Source organism: Lynx rufus, unplaced genomic scaffold (assembly GCF_022079265.1).
Source record: "Lynx rufus isolate CCGP_SWC_20201006 ecotype Redwood Valley unplaced genomic scaffold, mLynRuf1.p SCAF_27, whole genome shotgun sequence".
Lineage (NCBI taxonomy): Eukaryota > Metazoa > Chordata > Mammalia > Carnivora > Felidae > Lynx > Lynx rufus.
The window spans coordinates 6,382,377-6,410,310 of NW_025814842.1; the positions used below are offsets into that span (position 1 = coordinate 6,382,377).

Below are 27,934 nucleotides of genomic sequence, written 5' to 3' on the forward strand. Positions count from 1 at the left end.
CCGCGAGCCGCCTGAGTCCAGGCTTGCCCGCGCGCTGCCCAGGCAACAGCGCCCCCAGTCCCTCAGCCCCCGGGGAGACGCGTGAGCCTGCCGGTCCCCCCCCGGGAAGTGACAGCAAAAGGCAACAGCGGGCTGGAATTTATACAGGCGGAGCTGCAGACACCTAAAATGACGCAATCTCAGCGCGAGAAAGGGAGGGGATCCGCGAGGACCTCATCCTGGAGAGATTGCCTGGGAAGCGGAAGCCGTCGATAAAGAGGCGGCTGACGGCGACGGTGGTTCAGGTGAGTGCTTTTCCTGTGTTCTCTAGTACCTTGGTGACCGCTAAGGCCAGGAATCGGAGATCTGCACTGGCCCAGAGGTGGTGGGAGCAGTTGGCTTGGGACGGGTGCGGGCTTCTGGAGCGGGAGGTCAGAGTGAGTTCCCGAGAAGAGTCGGCGCCTGGTTCGTTCTGCCCAGGGAATGGGTTTAGGGGTTCTCTTGCTTCTAGGTTCCCACTCCTCCCACTGTTTTCTCTCCCGAAAATGTTTTCTGTCTAAATGCTGTTTGTTCTTGTAAGCTCGGCCCAGATGTCCTCTCAATGAGCCTTTTGTACAGTCGCGACTGTAATGTTTTCCCTCCCTAGCTCCGAATGCCTTTCCACGCTCTTCTTACGAGCGCTGCCACCTCTTACATCACCCGACACCCCTTGATCTAGTTGCTTCCTACCAGTTTTCTATTGTGGGTTGTCCTCTGACCTCCAGATGAGCCAGGGCTCTCGAATTTCCCTGGGTCATAGCAAATTGGTGTCCCGTATCTTTGTTCTTCCAGCCGGGCGCGCTTGGGCAGGGTCCAGATTCTGACCATCTCTAGCTTCAGAGCAGGGAAGATACGTCCAAAGACCACTGATTTGGGAGTCAGGAGCCCCCCCCCCCCCGCCATCCGAGTCATACTTTCCCAGTTTTCATCTGTGTGACTCTGACTTTACCTGCAGAAGTTTCATTTCTCATCGGTAAGGTTGTTAGTGGAGGATTAAGGAAAGGAGGCTGGGGGGGGGGGAGTGGACATTGTAAACTGTCAGGCACCCCACAGAAGGGAGGGACCAATGAGTTTGGGGGATAGGAGTCTGCTATGCTGCACAGTAGGAGGTAATTAACCTGGATTTGCTTTGCCACCTAGAAATGCCTTGTGACTTGAAAAATGTGGTTGTTTAGATTTGGACTGGCTAATTGTGTGGACTTTATATAACTTGCCTTTATGTAATACTTTGTTGGGTTTGAAGACTCTTTGGGGGTGCCTGGATGGCTCAGCTGGTAGAGTATATGGCTCAGGTCATGATCCCAGGGTCATGGGATGGAGCCTGTGTTGGGCTCCGTGCTGAGCTCCTACTTAAGATTCTTTCTCCCTCTCTGCCCTGTTTGTGTGCTCTCTTAAAAAACAAATGAACAAAAACTCCTTGGCAATCAAGCTAATTCACTGCTCTCGTTTTACAGATAAGACTGAAGACCAGAAAGGGAATGTGACCTCCCCCAAAGTTACAGTAATTGGTAGAGCTGGACAAGAAGTTGAGTTTGTAACTGAAGAGATCAGAGATCTTTCTGTTACACTCTTGGGAAGCAGACCCTGAGGTACTTTGACTTGACAGCATCTTTTTCCCTTTTAAACGCTCATTCCCTTGTCTCTCCCAACCATAGTCCTTCCCACACTATGTTGTAATTGCCTTGTCACTTTCTATCTCCTTGCTAGAATGTCACCTTCTCAACTATAGAAATTGTGTCTTACTCTTTGTTCTGTGTTCCCAATATCCAGTACAGGGCCAGGCTCATAGGTGATGTTAATGATAACACCAAAAAGTCTATTAAACACATTTAATGTAGGCATGTTGCATATAACTACAATTAAATCTTCACAATGGTCCTATAGGTAGATTATATTATCCCCATTTTACAGATGAAGAAACAGAGTAAGGGAAGTGAATGTGCACCAAAATGGTGGCTAGTGAAGGCCTTTGGGGATCTCAGGTTCAGAAACCAATCCATTTAATTTTCTGCCCCCAGATCTTTGCAAATTATCTTGTGGGAAACATGCCTAAAGTCAAAAGAAGCCGGAAAGCTCCCCCAGATGGTTGGGAGTTGATCGAGCCGACACTGGATGAATTAGATCAAAAGATGAGAGAAGGTGAGTGGGGGAGTTTGCGACTGGGTGAGGTGTGTCTAAGGGTCACAGGCTTAGATGACCCCCCAGGGGCCAGGCATAAATGCAAGTATCGGTGGGAAGAGACAGGCAGCGCCACTATGGCCTCCTGACACTGACGTGTTTTGTTTGCTTATTAACTCAGGAATGTTCTATGTCCTGGAAAATAGGATGGCACCAATGAAAAGGTCCTCAAAGCCATTTTGGGGCCAACTAGATATGAAAGCTTTAGAGAATAAAGATCGAATAGCAGACCTATAATTAGTTACTATTTTTGGTTAGGTACATGTTTAGAATTTTACAAAATATGTTTACTTGGAAAATCCTGTCCTTTTTCATTTTCACATTTTCTGAAACAGTTTTATTATTTATCTTAATAAAAATATTGGGTCTTTGACACTGGTTTCATCATCACTTTGTTTCTGCATTATACACTAGTTTTTTATAATGTACGTTCCCAAAAAATGTCGATGATCCTGAACTTTGTGAATCATGTAGTATGGTTTTAGAAAATTTATCCGAAGCCATGAGCCTTATATCTTACATGATCACAGTGTAACTACTTACTGAATTGCTTTTTAAAGCGGTCCTTTAAAGTTTTTTGGTAACTAACCCTTGTTATGAGGTCATGCCTCCAGCAATAATTATTAAATCATTGTTAAGTCACGTTGCCTTTTTTCCCCAAAACTGATTGTATCAGATAACTTCTGTTAAATACCTAGAACTTCCAGTAATCAAGGTCATTTTTGGCTTAGAGATTTCTTCCCCAAACCGATCTCTATTCAAAACAAAGGAACCTGGAGAGCGCTATAATAGAAAAGATTTTGTGAGTCCTTGAAAATTGTCTCCAAAAGAAATATTCTTTTCCATTTTTGTTTAATCATATAGGCCATCAGCATTTCTTTGCTTTCCCATTTTTTGATAAACTCACAGGTGTAAGACCCGTTTCATGTTGTCCTTCCTTCCATTATGAAGAAAACAGTGGATGGCAGGTGGCACCAGACTTGGCTTTAGTGTTGGGAACAATAGGAAACTCTGAGGATGTGGCAGACTGGACAGGGGCAGGAGCTGCTATTCACCCGAAGCCCATTTTACCTTGGGATCCAGGCTAAGTTTTGCCAAATTTTCGGGGGGGGGGTGTTCCCGTCCCCAAGAGAAGCCAGAAATCCAGCTGTTTTATGTGAACTGGTTTTTTTTTCTCCAGGTTTATTTTGAGAGAGCGAGAATGAGCGGGGGAGGGGCAGAGAGAGAATCCCAAGCAGGCTCCGTGTGAGAGCACAGAGCCTGATGCAGGGCTCGATCTCCTAAATCGTGAGATCATGACCTGAGCCGAGACCAAGAGTCAGATGCTTGACCAGCTGAGCCACCCAGGTGCCCCCATGTGAACTCTTCTAATTTAAAATTCAAACTTAAAAAAACAAGATTCCGACTCTTGATTTTGGCTCAGGTGATGCTCCCAGGGTCATGGGATTGAGCCCCACGTTGGGTTCCATGCTATATGGAGCCTGCTTAAGATTCTCTCTCCCCCTTTGCCTCTCTCCCCTGCTCACACTTTAGCAACAACAGCAACAAAAAACCGCAGGTATTTGTGAAAGGAGCCAAACAAAGCCTGCCTTCAGGCTGGCTGGGGCTGCTGGTTTCTCGTTTGTAGCCTCTAGCACAACTTTTGCCTGTGGTATCTGTGGCCACACTCCTAGACATGGGGGACCCTTGTGTGCCTTTTGGCACAGAGGAGCCCAAAGCCAGTGGCATTACCAGGCCTGTCCTGATCTGAGGGCCACTTACAGGACAACTCACACTAACTGAAGCAGATGGAGAGTTCCCGTTTTCTCTTGTAGTTTGTCCCCAGTGTTTGCTAGCTTGACTCTTGACCCTGCCTGGCTCTTTATGTGTCTGTTAGGTCATACTCAAGTTTTTGTACAGCTGCTGTGGCCCTGGAGGTCCCCAAAGAGCCTGATTATAGCAACTGAGGGGCAGAGATGGGGGAAACTGTGTGGCAGGGGAGTTTGGTGGGTAACTCAGAAATAAAGGCACTATTTTTGTGGACTATAACCAGGACTTGTAAATAACTGCTTTTATAAGGACTTTAAACTAGTTGAAAATAAGCATAAACACTTGCATAATGAACCCTTAGCTAGATTTTTAAACAATAACATTTTAAAAGAATTGTTGCCAAGGTTTTGAAGTTAACGGGCAGTTGCTTTTGAAGTTTTTGGCATTAGCAAAGTGGCAAAAAGCTACATCTAGTTTGCGCCACGATGCCCCTACCCCTGGCCTTTCTTCCTGCCCTATCCTCCTAGGGGCAGGACTCTGCATCAGCCACCAGAAACGGCGTTCCACTTTGTGTGTGGACCTGTACAAAACAACATCCAAGAATGTGCACGTGGTTTTGGGAAAATGGGTCCAAACGGGACTTTAAAAATGGGAGTGCTGCTATGATTAAAAGACTGAAAAGTGACCAAAGCTCAGGGAGGGAGGCTCTGCTTCCAGCTGCAGCCTAGGCAGCAGTGTGCCCTTCCCTCAGTGGCTTATCCGGATGCATGGCTTTCCACACTCTGCCCAGGTGACCACATCTTCTCCAGCCGTGACTCAAAACTAGACTCTATATACCAGCTGCCTATGGAGTGGCCCCATTTGGACATCTCAAACTTAACCATGTCCAGAACTGAACCATTCATCCACCCCAGAGCTGCTTCCGTTCTGAGGCCACAACCACGGACCCATCCTGGACTCTTCTCATTCTTTCTTCCTATCCAAGCATCTAAGACATCCAGATTCCTAAGAAGGGTGACAGGATGGAGGGAATGTTATGAGACAGACCAACAAAGTACAACGTCTGGATGTTGTTTGGACCTTAATTCAAACACATGCATTGTCAGCAGGTGTTTTTGAGGCAATGAATGAAAACTGAACTGAGTATGGTTGCTAATAAGGAGGAATGGTTGGTTTTGTTGTGTGGGATATTAGCATTGTGGATCCTTTTTTAAAAGTCTTTAACATGTTAGAGATACATAGATATTTATGAATGTGACACTTGATGGTTTGAGATCACTTTAAAATACTTCAGTTTCCCACCCCCAGAAGTGGGGAGAACCAGATAAAATAAAAATAGCTGAATACTAGAAATGTTTGAAGCTGTGTGATAGGTCTTGGGGGTCCAATATGCTGTTTTGTGTACATTTTAAATTATCCATAGTGCAATGTTAGAAAATCCACAAGTCTAAATTTTGATTCCTTTTAAATTCCACCACATGGTCCAAGCTACTCTCACCTGGATTACTTCGGTAGCTTCCTACTTCTCTCCCTACGGTCGTTTCTACAGAGCAGCCAGGGTGAGGGCTTCAAATTGTTAAGTCAGATCACAGTCTGCTCAGGACCCTCCAGTGGTTCACTTCCCCATCAGAGCAAAACCAAAGTCCTGAGGCACCTGGGTGGTTCAGTCGGTTAAACATCCGACTGTAGCTCAGGTCATGATCTTGCAGTTCGTGGGTTCCAGACCCACATCGGGCTCTGTGCTGACAGCTCAGAGCCTGGAGCCTGCTTTGGATTCTGTGTCTCCTTCCCTCACCCTCTCTCTCTCTGCTCCTCCTCCACTTGCACTCTGTCTCAGTTAAACAAAGTCCTTGTGTGGCCTTCCAGGTCAAACACTGTCTCACTGCAGCCCCCTCCTTAGTTCCATCCCCTGTCTCTCTCCCTTATCCCCTGCCCACAACTGCCGTTCCTGGATCCCTAAGTAGTCCTGCCTCAGGGCCTTTGCATTGCTGTTTGCCTTATAAGCATGTTTGCCCCTCCCCTTTTTTATTTAAAACTATTTTTTGATGTTTGTGAGAGAGAGTGAGTGAGCATGAGTGGGGGAGGAGCAGAGAGGGAGACAGAGGGTCCAAAGCAGGCTCCACACTGTGAGCACAGAGCCTGACATGGGGCTTGAACCCATGAACCATGAGATCAAAACCTGAGCTGAAATCAAGAGTTGGCTGCTTAACCGACTGAGCCACCCAATGCCCCACTCCCTTCCCCCTGTTAAATTGGGATCTAATTGATATAAAACATGCATGTTTTATATCATGTTTTATATCATGCACATGATTTTAAATCATGCACATGCACATGATTTGATATGTGTATATGAAATGATTAACACAATGTGACATCCAGGCCTTACAAACGTACCATACAGTATTATAAATTACAGTTCCCATGCTATGCCTTACATCTCCAGGACCTGTCTTCTAACTGGAAGCTTGTACCTGTGATCCCCTTCACCAATTTTGCCCAGTCCCCAGCCCACCCCTTGTTTCTTAAGGTCTGTGATCAGATGTCCCTCTTGTGCCTTCTTTGATCACATGTATAAAGTGGCAGTCCCCCCTCTCCCCACTTGCCATCCCCTCTGTGTTCTCTCTGGCCTCTACCACTTACCACCAGGTGCCGATCTGCTTCCCTCCTCGGAACGGGGCTCCAGACCTGCTCTGTCTGCCCCACTGCCTTGTCTTCAGCACTCGATCAGGGCCTCAGCTGCAGCAGGCACACAGTGCGCACTGCTCAGGCCTCAACACCTGCCTTTTGCTTGGATCACAGAATCCTGTTCGTGGAGCTGAGTTCTACATCCTAAGTCATAGAATGTCCCCAAAGTTGGAGAAATGGAGGCACATTTTTCTTGACCACTCCTCCCCTTTCTCCATTCTCTAAAAACTGAGTCAAGGTGATAAAGATCAACTTGGAGCTGCTAAGAGACAGAATTGCCACTTCAATCTTGTTTAAATCATGTGGCTCATTTTTTATCTTTTTTAAAATAACAGCTCTATTGAGACAGAAGTCATATTCTGTAAAACTTGCCCTTTTGAAGCGTTAAGGGTGTTCAGTATATTCAGAGTCAAGCAGCCATTACCCCTCCAAAAGAAACCCTGCACCCTTTAGTAGTGCCTCCCCCGCCCCCCAGTCTGAGGCAACCACTAACCTACTTTGTGTCTCTGCAGATAGTCATCCAGTAGGTGGGCTTTGGGGAGATGAGGTTTTTTTCACTTGGCTTCATGTTTTCGGGGTTCGTCCGTGTTGTAGTAAGTCCATACTTGATTTCTTTTTATGGCTGAATGATATTCTGTCCTGTGGGTGGGTTATGTTTGGTGTATCCATTCATCAGTTGGTTGAGGCTGGGTTGTTTCTACTTTTGGCTATTGTGAATAATGCCGCCTAAACATTCATAGAGGAGTTTCGTGTGCATGTGTTTTCAGTTCTTTTGGGAATATACCTAGCCAGAGAACTGCTAGGGCACTTGGTAACTGTTTAGCTCCTGGAGGAAGTGCCAGACTTTCCCAGAGAGGCTAGGCTGCACCATGTTACATTTCTACCAGCAGCATATGATCCAATTTTTCCACATCAACACCTGTTACGGTCACTTTGATGACAGCAAACCTAGAGGGTATGAAGTAGGATTTATTCTTTATCCCTAGTTATTTAAAAAAATTTTTTTTTTTCAACGTGTATTTATTTTTGGGACAGAGAGAGACAGAGCATGAACGAGGGAGGGGCAGAGAGAGAGGGAGACACAGAATCGGAAACAGGCTCCAGGCTCTGAGCCATCAGCCCAGAGCCTGACACGGGGCTCGAACTCACGGACCGCGAGATCGTGACCTGGCTGAAGTTGGACGCTTAACCAACTGCGCCACCCAGGCGCCCCTATCCCTAGTTATTTAAAAAACAAAACAAAACATTGTGACCTGTGATTGAACACTGCCTGCCACAACAAAACAAACACACCCCTTTTTCTCCCCAGCTGAAACAGAACCTCATGAGGGAAAGAGGAAAGTGGAATCTCTGTGGCCCATCTTCAGGATCCACCACCAGAAAACCCGCTATATTTTTGACCTCTTTTATAAGCGGAAAGCCATAAGCAGAGGTAATTAGCTAAATTCTCTTGGCCTGGACAACTTGAGTGGCTTTCACATTTATTTAATGGTTCTTATTCTTACAGCCTTAGCAAATGTCATTTGTCTTATCACTAAAAAAGGCGGGGAGGGGCCACTGTTGGCGAAATAGTCTTTTTAAGGAAGAGTGGTGATGGGTTGGGGCAGCTGTGTTATACCGTGGTCTGATGCCCTTTCCCCATTTTTTGGACAGAACTATACGAATATTGTATTAAAGAAGGCTACGCAGACAAAAACCTGATCGCAAAATGGAAAAAGCAGGGGTATGAGAATTTATGCTGCCTGCGGTGCATTCAGACACGGGACACCAATTTTGGGACGAATTGCATTTGCCGGGTCCCCAAAAGCAAGCTGGAAGTGGTAAGTGAGGTCTCCGCCCCTGTAACATCTGATGATCAAGTTGGAGGTTCCTTTTTCAGTTCAGAAGTGTGTCCTGGGTGACGCCAGGGGATTTTACACTGTTTTGTTGGGCTGGAATGTAGTCCTTATTGCTGGATGGCCTGCTGGCCATTCCCGAGAGAGGGAATCGCTCTCTCGGGGAACCCACACCCGGCAGTTTGGCAGCAATGGCGTGTTAGGTCTGGGGGGGGTCAGTCTCAACTCCACCCTTGGGCAAGTTACTGAAGTCCTTCCTCATGTATGACCTGGGGGTGGGAAGGCTGAGTCAGGGAAGCACAGGCCAGTAAGCAGACATTCCTGTCCTTCCCCTCTGGGGCTCACTCTTCAGGTACCCTATTTTCCAGGCCTCCTTTTCCTCAGAATTACACTGTATTTCTTCTGTCAGAACCTTGTTCTCTGGGGAGCTCCGGAATGATGCTGGGTGTGCAGTAGCTGAGCTCACAGCATCAGCCTCTCTGAACTGGAGCTAGAGAAGGAGGCAGTTACTGTGATGTTACCCTTAGTGGCCTTTGAGTGCAGCACCCTTGGCTGCTCGTTGTGGGCCGAGCCAGGTGGTCAGACTGGACTGCCCGCCTCCCAGTTGGCCGCCTGTCACACAGGTGCCTCATCACAGGGTCCCTCTATGCTGCACACTAGTTACAGTTTACAGAGCTTTGACTCCAGGCACGGGGCTTTAGCTCAGCAGGTAGCTCTGTCTCCCTGAATCACCTGGAAGGCCAGAGGGCAGGGGGCATCGGAGAGGGCTGCCTCCCCAAGGGAAGAATCTGGGTGTGAATTTTCTGGTAGGGGCAGGGAGAGGTGGTGAAGTGGCAGAAGCCTCCCCTCTGAGAGCCCCAGGATTCTGTGGTGGCATTGGGTCCGGGGTGCTGGCCCAGCCCTGCGGCCAGGATAGAGCCTGCTTTAGCTTTAGTTGGGTTTCACCTTCTGATCTTGTTTGCTTAGGTAAGGGTCTTGCTCCTCCAAAACAGGAAAAAGGAAAATCAACACAAACCACTGCTCTAGGGCCTTGTGTTGGGTAAGCCCCCAGCCAGACATTGGGGCCCACCTAGTCCAGGGGATAGGACTCTTCGGCTGCCATACAGATTCAGGTGTACATCCTCTTTCCCGGTGCCCCCACTAGAAAGTTCCCCAGCCCAGAGGCCCCTGGCACTGAGCCCCAAGTAGTACACAGACCCAACTTCCAGCGTATTGAAGGGTGTGTCATGCTCACTTCATAGAATAACAAGAATTGCTCACAGGTTTTTTTTTCCTTTTGTGGTGGGATAAGCATGTACATAGAATTTGCATATATTAAGTGCACAGAAGTGTAGCTTCAGGGTCCACAGTAGCTGTTTCCATCCATCATGGAGGGCTTTCTGAAGAGTGTCACGGTAGACCGTGAATGTCCCGCCACCTTCTTGGTGGGAGGATTGCTGCGCGTGGGGGGAGGGGTGACACGTGGTGGAAGTGTGGTGTCTCAGCTGTCCTCTGTTGCAGGGCCGGATCATCGAGTGCACGCACTGCGGCTGTCGGGGCTGCTCTGGCTGAGGCCCTCGGGCCCTGACCTCTCTTCACCCTGAACCTTGGACTTCGCAGGTTTCTGCCTGTCGCATCATGCCCTCTCCTGGGAGCAGCTCTTCTTGCAGAGCGGTGCTCCAGGCCCGAGTGGGATTATGGTCTCTACATGTTAAGGCTTTGGTGTTTATCAGCTGTGATTTGTAGAAATAAAACTTCTAAACCTTTTGGGCCCTGCATTTGTTCTTTCAGAGAGCCAGCCATCTGTAGAACCCAGTGGGTGAGCACCAGACCCGAGGGACCCGTCACCCTTGGGACTCAATCCTGACTCCACCTTGTAGGTGCTGTGTGACTCCGAGCCAGTTCACTTTCTCCATTGGTGATGGGGGCAAGGATGACCTGAGAGGGCGTGCCAAGGTCAGCCGGTCTGCTCTTGGACCTGCCATGGACTCGTCAGGCCCTGGGCCCAGTGTGTCCTCGTACCGATGCCTGCAGAATGCTGTAGCGCTTCCTCTGGGCCCGACTATTCCCTTGCGCTGGAGGCCACTGGAACACATTTGTGGGTCAGCTACGGAAAGCATCCCGGGGCTCCCATGGAGCCCTGTAAACACCACGCACTCTGTTCCAGCTCTGCCAGAAGTCCCCGGGGCCTCCCTTCACCTGCCTCCAAGGCCTCTGTCCACGTCAGCCTCAGTGATGGCGTCTTGGTTCCCCTTGGGCTTGGTCCGGAACTTCTGCCACGGGTGGGGGGTTTCCTCTGCTGGCATCACTTTCAGCCACTGCTTGTAATAAGCTCGGAAGCCATCAATCTTCTCCAAGTAGGTGTTTTTCTCTTTGTACTACAAATGGAAACGCATGGGGTTCAGAGGAGCCATTAGTCATTGCAGGCTACCTGTAGCTAATCCCAAGCCATGGCAGCTGGCTCAGGCCTCAGGGAAGCTGTTCTTGCTCCTAGTTGGTTAAAGGGAGAGGGCAGAAGAGTTGTTCGGTCCCTGAGCAGCTTATGTAGAGAGACAAAGCTGCTGTGGGGTAGACCAGACTTCCCCTGCTAACACTCCTTCGAAATACGAGCTGCCGTGCCACACCAGGGACGTCACCCCAGCCCCCCAAGCTAGAATCCCCTAACTCGGCCTCCACAGCCTGAGTGCCTCTCTCCGTTCTCAGCACTGCTGTAGTGGTCTCTGGAGAGGCAGGCAGGAAAGGAGCAAACAGCATGAACCTGGCAGATCCCAAAGGAAAGCTGGCAGAGGAATATGTACAAAAAAACCCGAAAAATGTCCAAGTTGAAGACTGTTACCACATGATGACAAACAGTCTGATTTAAAAGATTCAACCATTCTAAATTTGTATGTATCTCATACAGCCTAAAAGTACATAAAACAAAAACCCGACCATCTCAAATGGAAATACATCACCGTCGTAAGGGAATACAAATGTGATTTGAATCCAATAAGCTTTGGGCCTGTGGTAGTCCGGTGACTTGACTGAACCTGAGAAGACCCCCAAGGGCCCTACACCACGGAGTAAAGAGATCTACGAACTAGAAGATATTGCAACATGGAGCCAACAAAAGATTAGCATCCAAAATACATAACTCGGAAGAACCAATGAGAAGACTTAACCAACTGTCCAAATACTCCCTGCTGTGCCCTCTGCCAGGCACGCTCTCTACTGCCATCTCATGAATTCTTACTGGGCCTTCAAAATGGCATTCCAGCATTGCACCGGCACGGCTGTCCCTGACCCCATGCCTTGCTGTGTCCCTGCCAACTCCCTACCCCCTGGGATTGTGCTCCTTCCTCCAGGCCACAGCTGCTCTGGAGCCACTCAACACAGAGTCTGGCTCCGTAGACCTAAAATCTGAGCCCCCTACCCCCACACTGCCCCCGAGCCTGCTCTCTTCAGAACAACAGGGAAAGAAGTGGCCAGTACAAAGCAGATTCTTCCACTGCTGCTGCTGTCCCATTCACTTGACAAACAGACTGTATTAGGCACTGCCAGGCAGTCTCCAGCTCCAGGGGCTTATGGTTTTGCAAAAGTGAAAGTCACGTGCACGTGTAATGACAGGTTGTGAACCATGGCAAAAAGGAACAGTGCTGTACGTGATGGGAAGGGGCAGCAGTAGTGGGGCAGCTCTGAGAAAGAGTCATTCAAACTGAGGCCCACAGGATGAAGAGCCAGTTGTGGGAAAAACGGGGAGCCTATCAAGGCAGAGGGAATACAAAAACCCCAAGGCAGGAAAGAGGCCAGTAGGACTGACCGTGAATACAGGGAAGAGTAGCCTAAGATGAAATGAGCCACAGGGACGGAGACTCACGGGCTGTGTTTTGAAGAATTTGGAATTTCTCCTAAGGGAAGCCACTGACAGTTTAAAGCAACGGAATTCCACCGCTGAAAGGCCGGCCCTAGGGGTGAGGGGAAGAAAGGTAGGGGTGGTTAAAGAGAAGACAGGTGAGTTGGAACTTGGTGCACACACCCGATCAAAGCTGGGTGGGTACTGGGCTGCAAACTCCAGTTGGCGGATGACCACCTCATTCACCGGGACTCTGTTCTGCCTCATATCCTTCAGGATGTCAATGAGATAGGTGTAGTCCAGCCTCTTGAGGGCGGCGTTGATGAGGGTGCTGTAGATGTGGGTGTTGGGAGTCATCTGGCATTTCTGGAACATCACAGACATACAATCAGCAAGGAGATGGCCACTGTTGGGACAAAGCAGCCTACCGTGCGTGTCAGGCTAGGGGGCTTACCTTGCCGTTCAGGCCTGCTCTGCAGACCAGCAACCAGGGCAAGAAGGGCAGAACCCTGTGGCAACGATGGGCTGTCCTTCCTGCTCCAGGAGGAAAGCGTGTGCCCCCACATGGCAGGCCCAGCCCACCCAGCTGAGGATCCTACCCTCTCAGCCCTGAAGAACTTGCTCAGAAATCAGTGGACTCGGGCAGTAAACCACGTGCAGACCACCTCTTCGGCTCTTGGCTGTAGGTTTACCGCAACCCCTGCCCCCAAAGTTCTGATAGATCCCTGCTCCGGTCATACCTTCCGTCCCTCCAGAACCGGGCCTAGTCTCTCCCCACGACCTCCCTCAATCTCTCCCACCACAGCCACCTTGAAGACTGTCACACCCTCTGCTTTCAATGCCGGCTCCTGCAGCAACTGACCAGGGTCCACTTTCTCTCACATTGGGCCAATGACCATTATACACCTGAAGCTAGAGCATCCCTACTCCCCACCCCCATGCACACTGTTTATGCTGTCTGGGTGCAGAGGCCTGGGGGTTCAGGAGGGCCCAGGCCCTCTCTTCCCAAGTACCCCCCCCCCGAATTCTCAGCACCTGGCCTGGCCAGGACCCACTCACCTTCATGTCTGCGAGTAGTCGCAGGCCGTCCCCCGGCCTGTGGCACCCAATGGCCAGGTTGCAGAACGTCTGCAGGTTGGGAAGGATCCCCCTCTTTGCCAGGAGTGGCAGCAGAGCCTGTGAGGACAGACATGGCACTTCTGTAAGCTGTAACCCACCGGGCCCAGCCAGAGCCTTCCCTGGTTGAAGCCCCGGTTGGGTGCTGTAGGCCTCGGGGGCACAGCAATGCTCGGGGGCCTCGCAGCCCCCTCTGCAGCCACGCTAGATGCTGCTCTCAGCCCAGCTCCCCAGAGTTCAGCTGCTCTGCAAGGACTACCCTGCCTTCTCCCCGAACGTGAATGGGAACATGAATCCCTTCACATTCCTGTCTCTGTTCCACTGTCGGTCATCCACCCTGGCCTTCGGCCTTCAGTGTCTGAGGCGGGAGACAGCGCCAACAACAGCGTGGGAAGTAACGGCTGAGGCTGCCCGGGCCAGGGGCTGCGGAAGAAGATGGCCTCGCAGGCTGCCTGGCTCAGGGAGGGGTTCTGTCATGTTTACCTTGTCTAGAAGGTGTGCTCTGCACTGAGGGCCTGAAGGCAGAAGCTGTGTCTCTTCACAAGACACAAGAGCCCACAAGAGCCCAGGTCAGTGCTCTGACAAAAGAGACGTGACAAAGACACATGGACAAAATCCCACAAGGACTCCCGTGTCCCCATCTATGAAATGGGGAAGCCTGTACCAGCACAGCCTTGTGGTGCAGCCAGTGAAGAGAGGAAAGGATGGGAAGCTTGTAGAACAGCATTTAACACAGAGGGCTAAATCAGTGTGTGTGTGTCCGGGGTTGTGGCTGAAGGGTGGGCACACTTGGGAGCCACCAGCCTCTTAGGCCACGTGTCCCATGTGCCCCTCAGCAGTGTGAGGATGTTTGATGTCTGCCTCCACCCACCTGGGAGCTCCTCAACGGGGATGGGGAGAGTGGCTGGCTGGTTCACCGTTCGACTGTCAGCTTTGCCCAAGCCCAGGCTCAGGCCCAGGCCCAGAACAGAGGCCCCAGACAGTCTGGCCACCTACTGCAGGAACGGATGACACACCCTGAAGGGGAGCCAGGTCCTGCAGTCAGAAGGTCAGAGGAGGGAAGGGAAAGGAGGGACCGCAGCCTTGAACCTGGTGCCTGCCTCTGAGCCCCTCACCTTCGCCCCCTCCAGATCTCCAAGCTTGCTCTTCTTCCTCATCAGCGTGTTGAAGAACGTCACATCAGCCTCCACCTGGTGCATGTCCAGGACGGTCAGCAGTGAGGACTCCGCGGGACTCCCGGGCTCCACCACCTCAGCAAGCAGTGTGAGGGTTTTGATGTTGGGTCGGAGCCCGTGCTCTGCCATCTTGCCCAGGAAGCCCTCCGGGCCCCCCATCAAGGCTAGCCGGTCAGCCGGGGTGGTCACAGTCCCAAAGGAGACCACAGCTGGGGAGACTGCTCCCAAGGTCAGGAGGTTGGTCTCCGGCCCCCGGGGAGAAGGCTCTGGGGCCAAAGAAGTGAGGGCCACCATGTGGTCAGGCTCTGTCTTGGTTTCCACCTCGGGCTGGGCCTTGCTGGGGCCTCTGGCTTCCTGAGGCTCCAGACGGCCCTCAAGCACCTGAGAAGGTTCCAGAAACAGCTGCCTCTCCAGGGCCTCCACGTCCAGCCTGACTGACATGCCGTCGCCCTCCCGGGCCTGGGCTCTCCTCCTTGCCCGAAACCCACCTGCCAGGGGCTGGAGCAAGACTGTCTCCTCCCTGGGCCTCAGGAGCAGTGCCGAGGCCACCTCCGGGTCCCCCAGGCCGCAGTCTCGAGCTGCCCCCAGGAGCAGGTTGTAGCCATGCTGGCTTGGCTGCAGCCCCAGACTCAGCATCTGCCTCCACACCTACCGGGGAGAGACAAGCTTGGCCCTGTGCTCCTTCTCAGAAAAGGCCTCGGCAGAGCCGGCACAGGGAGTCAACAACCATTCAGTAAATGCAAAGGGCACAGGAAGGAGCTGGACAGTATCTAATCCAACGCCAGGTTCTAGACAACTGAGAATCCTGAGAATCTGAGGACTCTCTGGAGGACCCCTGTCCTCCCTCTAGTTTACCCCAAAACTGTTCTCGCAATTTCATCTCTCTGTCCTCTCCCAAGGCCCCTGTACTGGGAACAGACTTTGCCCTGGGTCTCTGCCTGCCTTCTCTGTACTCCTCTGGGGAGGGACGATCAGAGAGGCTAGGTTCCGGAAGAGTCTAGAATGACTTAAGAACTGGATTTAGTTGTACTTCCTGGGTGCTCACTGTGTGCCCTGCCCCGTGCAGCCTTCTCACACTTCCTGGAGAGCAGGCACAGTGGAAGGGGACTCAACCAGGAAGAGTGCCTCACAAGCTGGCAGCCCTGTTTCCTCTTGAGATCATTTTTATCCCACAGCACAGTGCCTTGCACACTCAAGTGTGTTTTCCACAGAGGACTGCCCTGATCATGTCTGGGTCAGTCTGACACCAAAACCACGCCATTTCTAAGATGCCATGAGATGCCACACAGGGCTCACTGGTCTCACTGCCTTTGTGGGCTCAAAAGAAGGCCACCTTTGGGGCGCCTGGGTGGCGCAGTCGGTTAAGCGTCCGACTTCAGCCAGGTCACGATCTCGCGGTCCGTGAGTTCAAGCCCCGCGTCAGGCTCTGGGCTGATGGCTCAGAGCCTGGAGCCTGTTTCCGATTCTGTGTCTCCCTCTCTCTCTGCCCCTCCCCCGTTCATGCTCTGTCTCTCTCTGTCCCAAAAATAAATAAAAAACGTTGAAAAAAAAAAATTTTAAAAAAAAGAAGGCCACCTTCAGTGGGATGAGAGCTCACATCCGACTTCCTATCCTTGTCAGGGTAAGTGTGCAGACAAGGTAAGGGCTGGTCAGGCCCAGGTGGGTGCAGCTTACAAGACATCTGCTGCCCATCAGACAGGGATTTAAGAAGGGCAAGGATCTCAGCAGGTACCCCCATGGGAAACGCTGACAGAACTGAGGTTTAGTGGGGGCTTGGGCTCTAAGAGTCAGATGGATGTGGGTTCAAATCCCAGCTCTGCTTCGTAGCTCTGGGACCTTCAGCAAGTTTCTTAACCTCTGTGAGCCTCAGCTTCTTTGTCTGTAAAACGGGGCTACTGGTGCCTAGCTTGAGCAGTTTAATAGGTGCAAAACACAAACCAGCTATTAGCGTTACAAACTACCTCTAACTAGAACAGATCTAGAACAAGGAAAGGAAGGAACAAGATCTTGGCTGATTTTCACTATAAAGCTACTGCTTCCAGGGAGTCTGCAGAGGGAAGGCGAGCTTTTGGTCAGGGCTGTCCCAGGGGACACATGGGCTCACGCTCCATGTGGATCAGCCACCTGGGGATCTTGTTGGAATGCTGATCTAGGCGCAGTAGGCCCAGGTGGGGCTGAGACCCTACCTCTCTGGCAAACTCCCAGGTGAAGCTAAGCTGCCAGTCTGTGGGCCCCGCCTTAAGTGGGAGGGCTCTAGGTGAGCTCTGGGTCCTCCCCGCCTGTGAGAAGCTACGAAAGCAGCTGTGGTACCATTCCTAATACCACCACCCCACTTCATTAGGAGGGGGGGTTCTCTCGGGGGTCCTGAGGTGGAATCAGAGCAGTGTGTCTCAACTTCGATGTCCACGAGAATCTCTCAGGATTAAATGCAGACCCCTGGGTCCCACCTGCAGAGATGCTGAGTGGGGGCCTGAGGGAGGTGGGCTGAACAAGCACTCTGGGTAAGTGTGCTATGGGCATTCAGAGACCGTGAGCATAGCCGATCTGAGCTAGCTGCACAGAAGGCCACTCGGTAGAGTGGGAGAGGACTGGCTATGCCCTCACTTGGGGGTCAGCCATGCCGCGTCTGAGGGCCTCCTCTCCCTGCCATCTGTAAAACGGTGGGAAGCCATGTGCTTTGCAGAGGCCAAAATACCACAAATATAAAAACACCCAGCACAGGGCCGTCACAGCCGCTCAGATGCACGCATCATCATCTGCACCTGACACAGGTGCACAGCGGGAGAGGTAGGAAGGCAGAGCTGGGAGGGACAGACCTGCAGGGCATATCGAAAACCCGTCTTCTTGTCCTGGATGCAGCCCATGAGCAGCAAGCTGAAGGTCCTCTCGGTGACTGCATGCCCTTTCTGGACAATTTCCTGGGGGAGGGAACAGAGGTCACACTGAGAACCTGTGGCAGAGCCCAGTCCTGGGCCCGACGGGGCTGACTCAGGGCAGACACTCCTAGCGCACCCCAGGCTGTGCATCCTGAAGAGGTGGGACCTGAATCTGGCTCTAGAGTGGCTCAGAACAAGCCATCCAGCTGCTGCCTGCACTCCGTCCTCCTCTCCTTCCAGGCTGCTCTTCCTGGCCGAAGCGATCACTTTTGTGCAGCCCCTTGGCAAAGACCATCCCCGCAGCCACTTCTAGCCCCTGTGCTTGAGGCACTGGAACTGCACAGAACTGGCTTTAGGTCCCAGCTTCGCCATAGGCCAGCTGTGAGCGTGGGAAAGGCATTAAGCTCCCTGGCCTCAGCTTCCTCATCTGTAGAGTGGGGTCACAGGTAGGACGTGCCTTAGAGGACTTTTGGAACAACCCTACCAAAAGGTGTGGGGCCTGCACATGGTACGCGCTCATGGCGCTGGCCTCTCCCGGGCCTGTCGGGGTTGGCCAGACTTCTTGATATTTCTTCCACCACTCAGCACCTCAGAGTCTCCTTAAGCCTGTCTTCCTCTGTCCCTCTTGTGAGCATGGGTGTTCCCACCCTTCCGGTCTGCTGCCGCTCTCCCGTCTCCCCCTCAGTCACCAACTCTTCCATCTCAGTGAGCTTCTAGTTTATGCTCCCTCTTCCTGGACAATCACTGCTCTTTCTGAACTGGGCCCTCTCCCCCATCAGCCAGAGTGACCTGCATAAAATACCAATGCCATCTCTGGACAGGTCAGAGGCCTATCAGCCACACCGCCCTCTTCTGGAAGCTTCAGCCACCAGCCTCTCACACAGCACCCTTTAGAGGGACTTGTCACTCAGGGAGGTCTCCAGACTTGAGACCCCATGATCCTGCCTCTCCCACAGGCCAGGCCGGCTCAGGGCAGCCAACCCAGGGACTGGTCAAAGGCTGTCCCGCACCACATGGTACTTAGACACTCCATCGGGTCCTGGCTCCTGCAGTGCGCAGGTGGGACCTCACTGGAGTAGTGAGGAAAAGCGTCGGTCAGCCATGGGAAGAGTGAGACAGAACTTAAAAGTAGAGAGCAGGCCGGCCCTGAGGGAAGACAACGCTGCCAAGGGTGTGTCCAGTTCTCCTGAGGTTTGGTCGTAGGCACCTAGAGCCTTCCCTGCTTCCCATGAGCCTTTGTCTGGGTGTTAACTCATGTTGATCTCCCTTCACAACCTGAGAGTGCAGAACCACCACCCTGCTCTCGGTCCTCCCTGCTTAAACCTCCCTCATTGTCTCCTTCTCCGGAACTGGAGATAAAAACCTTAAAGCTGGGGAATAAAAGAGGCTGCAGGCCAAAGCCCTGAGGCATTCGGGCCCCTGCTCAGCACTCCCATGAGCCCACTCACCTGCTCCCCTCAAACCTGGCACACTGACCTGCCAGACTCCACCCTCCCAGAAACCAGGATTTTTCTTCCCACTGCTCTCTCTAGGCAGGAGGCCTGCCCTGCTGGGCGCTGACTTGACCTCAGCGCTATGAAGCCCCGCCCTCCTCTGTGGCACCACCGAGTCCCGCACAGGGAGACACAGCACACAGCGGCACACACAACCTGCCTGCACAGGGGAGGGGCCTCTTTATGTGTCCCACGAGGCCTCTGAGTCGTGAAGCCACGCCTGACCCCTGCACGAGGGACGCAGCCACAACCTCACACCTGCCACGTGAGACTGGCCCCAAGTGGGGGATGAGGAAGGAAGAGGCACCCTCACCTTGAACACATCGAGGCACATCCTGAGGTCTGCGCACATGGCGGCCATCTTCAGCAGTGCATGGTATGTTTTCAAGTTGAGCTGGAAGTTTCTGGCCTGGAGCTGCTGCCGGAGCTTCAGGGCACTCTGCAGAGCAGAGTCCTTCCAGGGCGACTCAGCGCAGACGTTGAACAGGGCCGTATATGTGGCATCTGAGGGCTCCAGGTCCCGCTTTTTCATCTGCATTGATGGGAAGAAACTTGGAAGTGGCTCTGGGGTCAGCTGGACACACAGGTGACAAGCTGCCCTGAGAGGAAGCTAGAGAGGACTCTGTTCCTCCATTAAACAGGCCCCCAGCAGGGCCTGTGCTAAGGTGGAGCTGAGCAATATGCCAAATATGGCCTACTTCTCCAAAACCCTGACTCAGCCAGAGGGACTCTGAAAGCTAACCCTGCACTCCAGATGCACCAAAGTCACCCTCCCCATGGCCATCAGCCCACTCTGGGCCTGAGATGCTTTTAGCAGGATCCTCCAGATGCTCCCACCCACTGGCCGACGAGGTCACCTTGACTGTGAAGATCTATGGGGTGGACGTGGTCTGGGGAAAGGTAGGAGGGAACAATCAAACCCCTGCTCCCACATTTCCTAACTGAGTGGTCACGGGCAAGCTAGCTCCTCCCTGGAAAAATGGGGGTGATACCATCATCTTGAAAGGCTGTTGCGAGGGCCAGGTAGGAGAGTGGCCCCCACACTAGCAGCACATCTCAGGATCCCCCACCCTGCAGAGTCACACACCCAGGAGTGAGGCTGACACTGTGTTTATGAAGCCCTCCAGGTGACTGAGCAAGCTCGAGTTTGAGAAGCTCCTGGTAAAGCCAAGTGCTATTTCCCAGACAAAGGCCACCTGACTGAGGGCAGGTGACAAGATGCTTGCAGAGGAGTGTAAAGAAACTTCTTTTTAGAGTCAGGCCGTTTGGGGCTCAAATCCCAGCTCCAGTGCTCTCAAGCAGGGTAACTCTGGACATAGCACTTTATCTCCCAGGGCCTCCGTTTCCTCCTCTGAAAAATGAGGATGGTGATCCTGACTTTGAGGACGGATGATGCATGCTCTGTGTGGACTCACATATACAACAGACGTGTATGAGGACTTCCTACAAGCCAGGCACTGGCCACCAGTTGTTACCAGGACAGACACAGCTTGTATTCATTGAGTTCATGCTCTAGACAGGAAGAATCATACCAGACAAATAAGTAACCAACAACAGTAGTAGCAGCTGTGAAGGACACCCACAGAAAAATGGAAAAGGAAAACCAGTACAGGTGGGGAGACCTGGCAAACACTACTTTCACCAAGTGACCAAGAAGGTAATGTCATTTGTGATAGGTCCCGTGACACGAAGTGAAGAGGGCACTTCACCTCTGTGATATTCTTTCCCCAAGCCCATAACCCCAACCTCATCACAAGAAAGTACAAATTGATCAAAAAACTAAAAATTGAACTACCCTACGACCCAACAATTGCACTACTAGGTATTTATCCAAGGGATACAGGTGTGCTATTTCGAAGGGACACATGCATCCCCATGTTTATAGCAGCACTATCAACAATAGCCAAAGGATGGAAAGAGCCCAAATGTCCATTGATGGATGAATGAATAAGATGTGGCATATATATCCAATGGAGTATTATTCGGCAATCAAAGAGAATGAAATCTTGCCATTTGCAACTACATGGATGGAACTGGAGGGTATTATGCTAAGTGAAATTAGTCAGAGAAAGACAAATACCATATGACTTCACTCGTGTGAGGACGTTAAGAGACAAAACAGATGAACATAAGGGAAGGGAAACAAAAACAATATAAAAACAGGGAGGGGGACAAAACATAAGAGACTCATAAATATGGAGAACAAACTGAGGGTTACTGGAGGGGTTGTGGGAGGGGGGATGGGCTAAATGGGTAAGGGGCATTAAGGAATCTACTCCTGAAATCATTGTTGCACTATATGCTCACTAATTTGGATGCAAATTTTAAAAATAAAAAATAAAATTTAAATTTTAAAAAAAAGTACAAATTGAGAGACATTCTATAAAATCCTTGACCAGCACTCCCTAAATCTGTCAATGTCACAGGGGGAAAAAAAAAGGAAACTCAAAAAAAATAATAATAATCACAAAATGGAGAAGCCAGTATGAGAACCCAGACTGGATACAGGAATAGAAAGAGGATATCAGTGGAAAAAGTGGTGAGATCCAAGTAAAGTCTGGAGTTCGGTTAACAGTAATGTGCCAGTGGTGGTTTCTTAGTTTTGACAAATGTACCTTCACTATGTAAGATGTTAATACGAGGATTAGCTAGGTGAGAGGTATTTGGGAACACATATCTCTGTAGCTTTTTTATAAATCTAAACTTATTCCAAAATAAAAAGTGTATTGGGGAGAAAAAGCAGCAAATTGATAGAGAATAAAAAGAATGAACTGAGCTTCTCCAAGGTGACATGTGCCAATTCCCTTAAGGATCCCCCAAGTGTAAGCAAGTGTCTGCTTCTGGACTGTTTACCAAGAACCACAATAAATACCCTCTGGCCCCACCTGCCCCTCACTTACCACCTGAATGCTCTTTGCTGGCTAGCTGATCATGTCTTTCTACACCATGGTATTTAATTAGGTTTTTTAGAGGACATGTTACTTTATCATTTGTAACCACAACTCTTCCCCCTTGCTTCCAGCCAGGGATGATCAGGCCTACAGTAAGAGCATCCCAAATGACCAGCCGAGGGCTCCCAACAAGTCCTGCTGGGAGAAAGGATGCTCCCAGCTTCTGGCTCCAAGAGAGGATGGGGTCTCTTATACTGGAGTCTACTATCCTCTTTGGCAAAGCTCTCTCCAGAGTCACAAAAGAAACAGCTTCCTGGCTCTGCGAGTGATAAATACAACACAAGAAGTGGATGAATATAAAGTAAAATCATCTTCCAAGAGAAGTAAAAGCCCTTTTTTTCTGAAAGAAGGGTGTGCATGTGCATAGAGCATGGGGGGTAAGGAGGAGAAACAAACTGGGGGTGGGTAGCAGTGGAAAAGGAAGAGGTCGGGTGGGGCCTGCCCTGGTCGGAGGACTTACAAATTCATGTAATCTTCCAAGACCACCTCCGATTTACAGATGATGAAACAGAGGCTGGGAAGGTTAAACAGTCTGACCAGGGTAATGCACCAGCAGGTGACATCTCATGATATGCACCCAGCTCCTTTTGACTCTAAAGCCCATGCTCTCTGGAGCGTTACCCCTCTGGCCCCGTGCCCCAGCCCCCACTCACATCATTGTAGAGCCTGAAGGCTTTCTTCAGGTATCCGGCTCGCCCGCAGCCCCCGATCAGCACCGTGTAGTTGCATTCGAGGGGCTGGAGTCGCTCCTCTTTCAGCATCTGCCTCTCAAACAGCTCCAGGGCCTCGGCCAGCTGGTGGGGGGGGGGGGGGGGAACATGGGAGGGGGCTCAGGTCAGCCTCAGAGACCCTCAGCAAAAGGGAAGGAGACTGAGACTGAGGGACCCTCCCAGGCGTGCCCGGGAGCCACACATCCGCCTTGGGCCTCTGCCACCAGCTTCTTGGTTCCTGTGCTCTGCAACAAGGGAGCTTCGTGGTGGCCAGGAAGAAAAGCCCCCTAAACTCCCACCACCTACAAAAGCTCTCAGCCCCCTTGCCATGCCTGCCTTCCCTCCAGCCAGATGTTAAAGTCCTCAAAGGCAGGGCCATGTCTTTGCCTGTCTGTGGGCCTAGAGTGGAGCCAGGGCCTCACCCTCAGTAAGTCCTCAGAAAATATTAATTCTGCAGATCCTGGAATCTGCCCTCCCCCTCCTTCCTTGGTGACCCCATCTGTAGTGCCAGCCCCCCGGGTCTAAGCTGGATGGGAGACTGGGTTCTGGCCAGTTTGGTAGGTACACTCAGGGCCACTGTGCTGCACAATCACAGGCGGCCATTCACAGCAGCAGCCTCCTGAGATGGCACAAGAGAGCAGCCCTGAATGACTAGCTTCCTCTGGCTGCAGATCCCCTTGGCCCATAGTCGTCTCTACCCCGTCCCCACTCCTATACCATCCCCTTTAAATCCTCAATTCACTCCTTTACAACTTAATTATTTTCTTTGTCCATCGGTTCAGCCAGTAATTACTGAATCCTACTATGTACCAGGCAAAGTCTATTCGCTGGGATACAGCTATGAACAAGAGGGAGATCCCTCATGGAACACATCTTCTAGTGTGGAAAGAGACACCAAATGAGATAACTAAGAAAAATATACACTGTGTCAAATGGTGATAGGTTTTAAAACAAAAATAAAGCAAGCAGTGCCAAAAGAAGGGTATGGGGGACTCAGTTTTAGATGTGACAGCCAAGCAGGGCCTCAACCAGAAGATGACAGAACAGTGATCTGAAGGAGGCGAGGGAAGGAACCATGCAGCTATCTGAGAAAACAGCCAGTGCAAAAGGCTTGAGGCAGGAGTCTCCCTGGGAGTTGGAGAAGCAGAGAGGAGGCCAGAATGGCTGTGGCACAGTGAGGGAGGGGGAGATGAGTGGAAAGCCAAGGAGGGTGGAAGGCAGATCTTGCAGCCTTCATAAGCTATTGTGAGGCTTTGACTTCTCTGTTTCTCAACTTTTCGTTACGGAGAAGTTCAAACAGGGGTGCCTGGGTGGTTCAGTTTGTTAAGCGTCTGACTTTTGATTTCGGCTCAGGTCGTGATCTTGCAGTAAGTGAGATCGAACCCCACGTCAGGCTCTGTACTGACAGCGCGGAGCCTGCTTGGGATTCTCCCTCTCCCTTTCTCTCTCTGCCCTTCTTTGCTCACACACTCTCTCTCTCTCAAGATAAATAAACGTTAAAAAAAAAAGAAAAGAAAGAAAAGTTCAAACGCACACAAAAGAAAATAGAACTACAATGATGATGAACGTTCAGCCAATCTTGTTTCACCATACCCTGTTCCCGCCCCTTCCAAACTGAATTTTTTAAAGCAAATTCCAGACATTGCATCATTTCACTCCCCAAATCTTCAACACACACCTCTAAGAAATTTTTAAACATAAATGCAATGTCTTTATCTATACTTAATAAAATGAACATCAATGTCATTGAACACATTGAGAGTCCTGGAAAGAAAAATAACAATCTTCTTTCTGCTTTAATAGGATGGCTCTGTGCTGCAAGCAGATGTGGGAGAAAGAGGTGGTGTGAGCAGCAGGGAGCCCAGTGACAAGGGTTTTGATAGCTGAGGGGCTGAGGTTAAGGCTAGGGGTAGCCCTGAGGGAAGTGTTAGGACTGGAAACATCTTGAACCTGGAGCTGGTGAGAGAAAGAGAAGAGTTGGGGATGGCCTGAAGGCATCTGGCCTGAGAGGCATCGCCATTTAGTGAGATGAAGACAGTGCAGGGAAAACAAGGCTGTGAACAAAACCTTCAGATGAATGTGGGTAAGTGTAAGGGAGATGGTGAGGTAGCTGGATATGCAGATTGGGAAGGATGGGCTGAGGATACCAACATGAGAACTGTAACAAGGAGGGGGACCCTGACAGCAAGGGGGTTGGTGGGTCACCTGGTGCAGCACCCAGGGTGAGTGAGGACAGAGAAGAGCCCTGAGCATCCAAATATTTAGAGATAGGGAAGGTAAGGTGGCCCTTCGAGAATACTGAACTACCAAGAAGTAGACCCAGGAGCAGCAGAATCCAAAGGTTCCCTCACCTTTCCTTCTTTGATCAGGTGTTTGCACCGGAAGAAGTACCAGTAAGGGGTGTTTTTTCCGGCCCCGCCGTGGCTTTGGCTCCAGGTCCCTCTCCTCATCTTCATCAACACTCTGTTCCCTGAGCCGTAGGTTATACAACTGGGCTGTTGATTTTTGGAACATTCTCCTTGAGGAATATTTGTTGGAGAGGGTCCCAAAGCTCTCTTCCTCTTCCTCCTGAGTGGCCATGGGGCCAGGCTGGCTCAGGTCAGAGCTGATGCTGCTCCTGTTCTTCTGGTTCCCCTGGCCAAGGGGCAGTTGAGAGGGGGAGCTGCTGCAGGCTTGTGTCAGCCCCGCAGCCCTCAGCCATTTAGGCCACTCCCTGCCTCCTGCCCATTTGGCTCTGAGAGGGTCAAGGTGCTGAAGGGCATACAGTCCCACTGGGCGAGGGCCGGAGAAGAGCCGGGCGAATCTCACAAGGTCCATCTCTGGCTTTTCCCCTCTAGGGCCTGGCAAGGTCAGAAAAAGAGTGAAGTCTAACTGGTCTTGTAGTCACAAAAGGCAGAAAGAGGACACAGAAGTGAGTACAAGCACAAGCTCTGAGATTAGAAAGCCCAGGTTCAGATTTCAGTTTTGCCAAACCATCATCCACGAGTCTCCCAGCACTGGCTGCTCTGGTCTCAGTCTCCTCCCCTGTAAACTGGGGTCAACTACAGCACTGTAGCAATGATCAAATGAGGCTTCGAATACATGGCCTGCAGCATGGTGCTGGCATAGTAAACACCCGACAGACATAAGCTATTGATATTATCAAGCCATGATTTAAAAGATCGGGGACTGAAGTTAGAGCTGAGTTTGAGTCCTGCGGGACTAGACCCATTACTTGACCTTCCTGTGCCTAGATATCATCAGCTGCAAGATGCAGATAATCCGAGGTGCCTAGGTGGCTCAGTCAGTTAAGCGTCCAACTTTAGCTCAGGTCATGATCTCGCAGTTCGTGAGTTCAAATCCGGCATCTGCTCTGTGCTGACAGCTTGGAGCCTGGAGGCTGCTTAGGATTCTCTGTCTCCCTCTCTCTGCCCTCCCCCACTCACGCTCTCTCTCTCATAAATAAATAAACATTAAAAAAATAAAAAAATGTAAAAAGTGAGGATAATCCTACCGACCTCACCACGAGGGTAAAGATTAAATGAGGTATTTTTAGCACATTTCATTTAATAGAAATTTTAGAAATCGTAGCTATTATAATGTATTATTAGGAAATATTTGTCAGCATTCTGGGCCTCTGCACAGGGAAGTTAATTCAAACGTGTCTTTCCTGCAAAATATGTGGGTAAATGGACTAGAGGTGTGTTGTCTAATATAGTGGCCACTGGCCACATGTGGCTACTGAACACTTAAAACATGCCTAGTCTGAATGAAGATGTGCTTTAAGTACAAATTACACACCAGATTTCAAAGACTGTGTCCAAAAAAAAAAAAAAGAACGTAAAATATATACACGATAATCTTTCGACATGACATTTTGAAATAATTTTGGACATACTGGGCTAAAGAAAATTAACATGAGTTTCCCAATTTTTAAACTTTATAATAACACGAGTACTTGAAAATTTTAAATCACGTTATGTGCTCGCACTGTATTTCTACTGGACAGCTAGACATCCTGGTCTGCATACTTGAAACTCTTTAATAAAGAAAAAACACCAGAATAGCCAGCCTGAAAATATTTTAGGATCTAGTTATATTAGGTCACAGTTGGTAAGACTGCAGAAGTGACTGCAGATTGAACAGATTAGTAACTGAGGCTCAGGAAGGGGAGCAACTGGCTGGGGGGTCCTGCCGCAATACAGTGGAATATCAAGGTAAGACCCGCCAGCTGTGGAACTGGGCTGACTTCCAACCCAGGTCCGAGTAAGATATTGGACAGCCTCTTTTGACCACCACCCTAGTGACATTAGCACAAAGGGCCTTTTCCACGTTGGATGATGCCTGCAACTCTAACAGAAATATAACGTGAGCACATATATAATTAAAAATTTTCAGGTAGCCATATTAAAGTGCTTATATGCATTAAATGAAACACATAGCACTGCAAGAAAAAAAAAACCAATGATATCAAAATAGGTATCAAAACGTTTTGAAAACAAACTCATGCTACATTAGTTTATACGCTGCTTTTGCAACACACTGAATACCAAGATTCTGTCATCCTGTCAAAGCAGTGATGGGCGTAAATGATAGCTTGTAAGTAGTTGCAGATACTCTATGTCCAACCATCATTTACCCTCCTCCCCACTGGAAATCACGACTTAGTTTAGGGCACTGCTAACGTTACTCCGTCACGGAAGGAAATGCTCATTTCACACAGAGAAAATTAAAGGTGTAATTTTCTTCCTCCCCAAGTTCATTAACCTGCCCAAGCTAACAACCCCTGATTTAGTGACGCGCTGCCGCTGGCCACTCTGGGGGATCCGCCCCTCGGCAGACGCTCCCAGGGGCCCTTTGGCCAGCCCGACCACTCCACACTGGCCTTTAGAGCCTCGGTCGTCTCACTACACGTCCCCCACTCCGATCCCGGCGGTGACACTCGCGGCCCCTGTCCTGTCCCGGCCCAAGTACTGGGCTCCAGGAAAGGTCAAATGGGCTCCCACTCGAAAAGTCTGGCCCAGAGAACGCAGCCCGGACTTCCAGCCCCGCGTCACCCCCAGTGCGGCCCCGCGTCACCCCGCCGCGTCGCCCCCACTCGCGTGCCCGCCTCACAGCGCCGCGCACCAGGCCCTCCTTCCCGGCCACCTTCCCGTAGGCACGCGTCTCCGCCGACTTCGCGCAGGCTCAGTCCGCTACGCGAACTCCCCACCCGGTGCGCGCGGATGCAGGTTATCCGGTGCAGCGAGGCGAGGCAGGAGATCGGCGGGCAGCTAGTCGGGCCTGGCGGAGCGGCCCGTACTCCGCGCTCTATTGGCCGGGTCTGGACAGGCGAAAGGCCGGCGCGGGCTCCGG

At 50.8% G+C, this 27,934-nt stretch overlaps 2 protein-coding genes across 2 annotated transcripts; one reads left to right on the plus strand and one right to left on the minus strand.

Moving 5' to 3' along the window:
* The first annotated feature begins 183 nt into the window (after positions 1-183).
* Positions 184-10,214, plus strand: BUD31 (BUD31 homolog). Its single transcript, XM_047089355.1, has 6 exons — positions 184-284; positions 1,473-1,607; positions 2,037-2,157; positions 7,943-8,065; positions 8,287-8,453; positions 9,969-10,214. The coding sequence occupies exons 3-6, from the start codon at positions 2,064-2,066 to the stop codon at positions 10,017-10,019; spliced, it is 435 nt and encodes a 144-aa protein (XP_046945311.1). The 5' UTR covers positions 184-284; positions 1,473-1,607; positions 2,037-2,063; the 3' UTR covers positions 10,020-10,214.
* PTCD1 (pentatricopeptide repeat domain 1) lies at positions 9,709-27,789 on the minus strand. The gene is given in 11 exon segments (XM_047089348.1): positions 9,709-10,532; positions 10,651-10,825; positions 12,463-12,645; positions 13,339-13,455; positions 14,511-15,218; positions 17,387-17,488; positions 19,253-19,471; positions 22,544-22,684; positions 24,952-25,008; positions 25,010-25,440; positions 27,707-27,789. Coding segments are annotated over 10 exon segments (2,133 nt in total). The 5' UTR covers positions 25,418-25,440; positions 27,707-27,789; the 3' UTR covers positions 9,709-10,509.
* Positions 27,790-27,934: the final 145 nt, after the last annotated feature.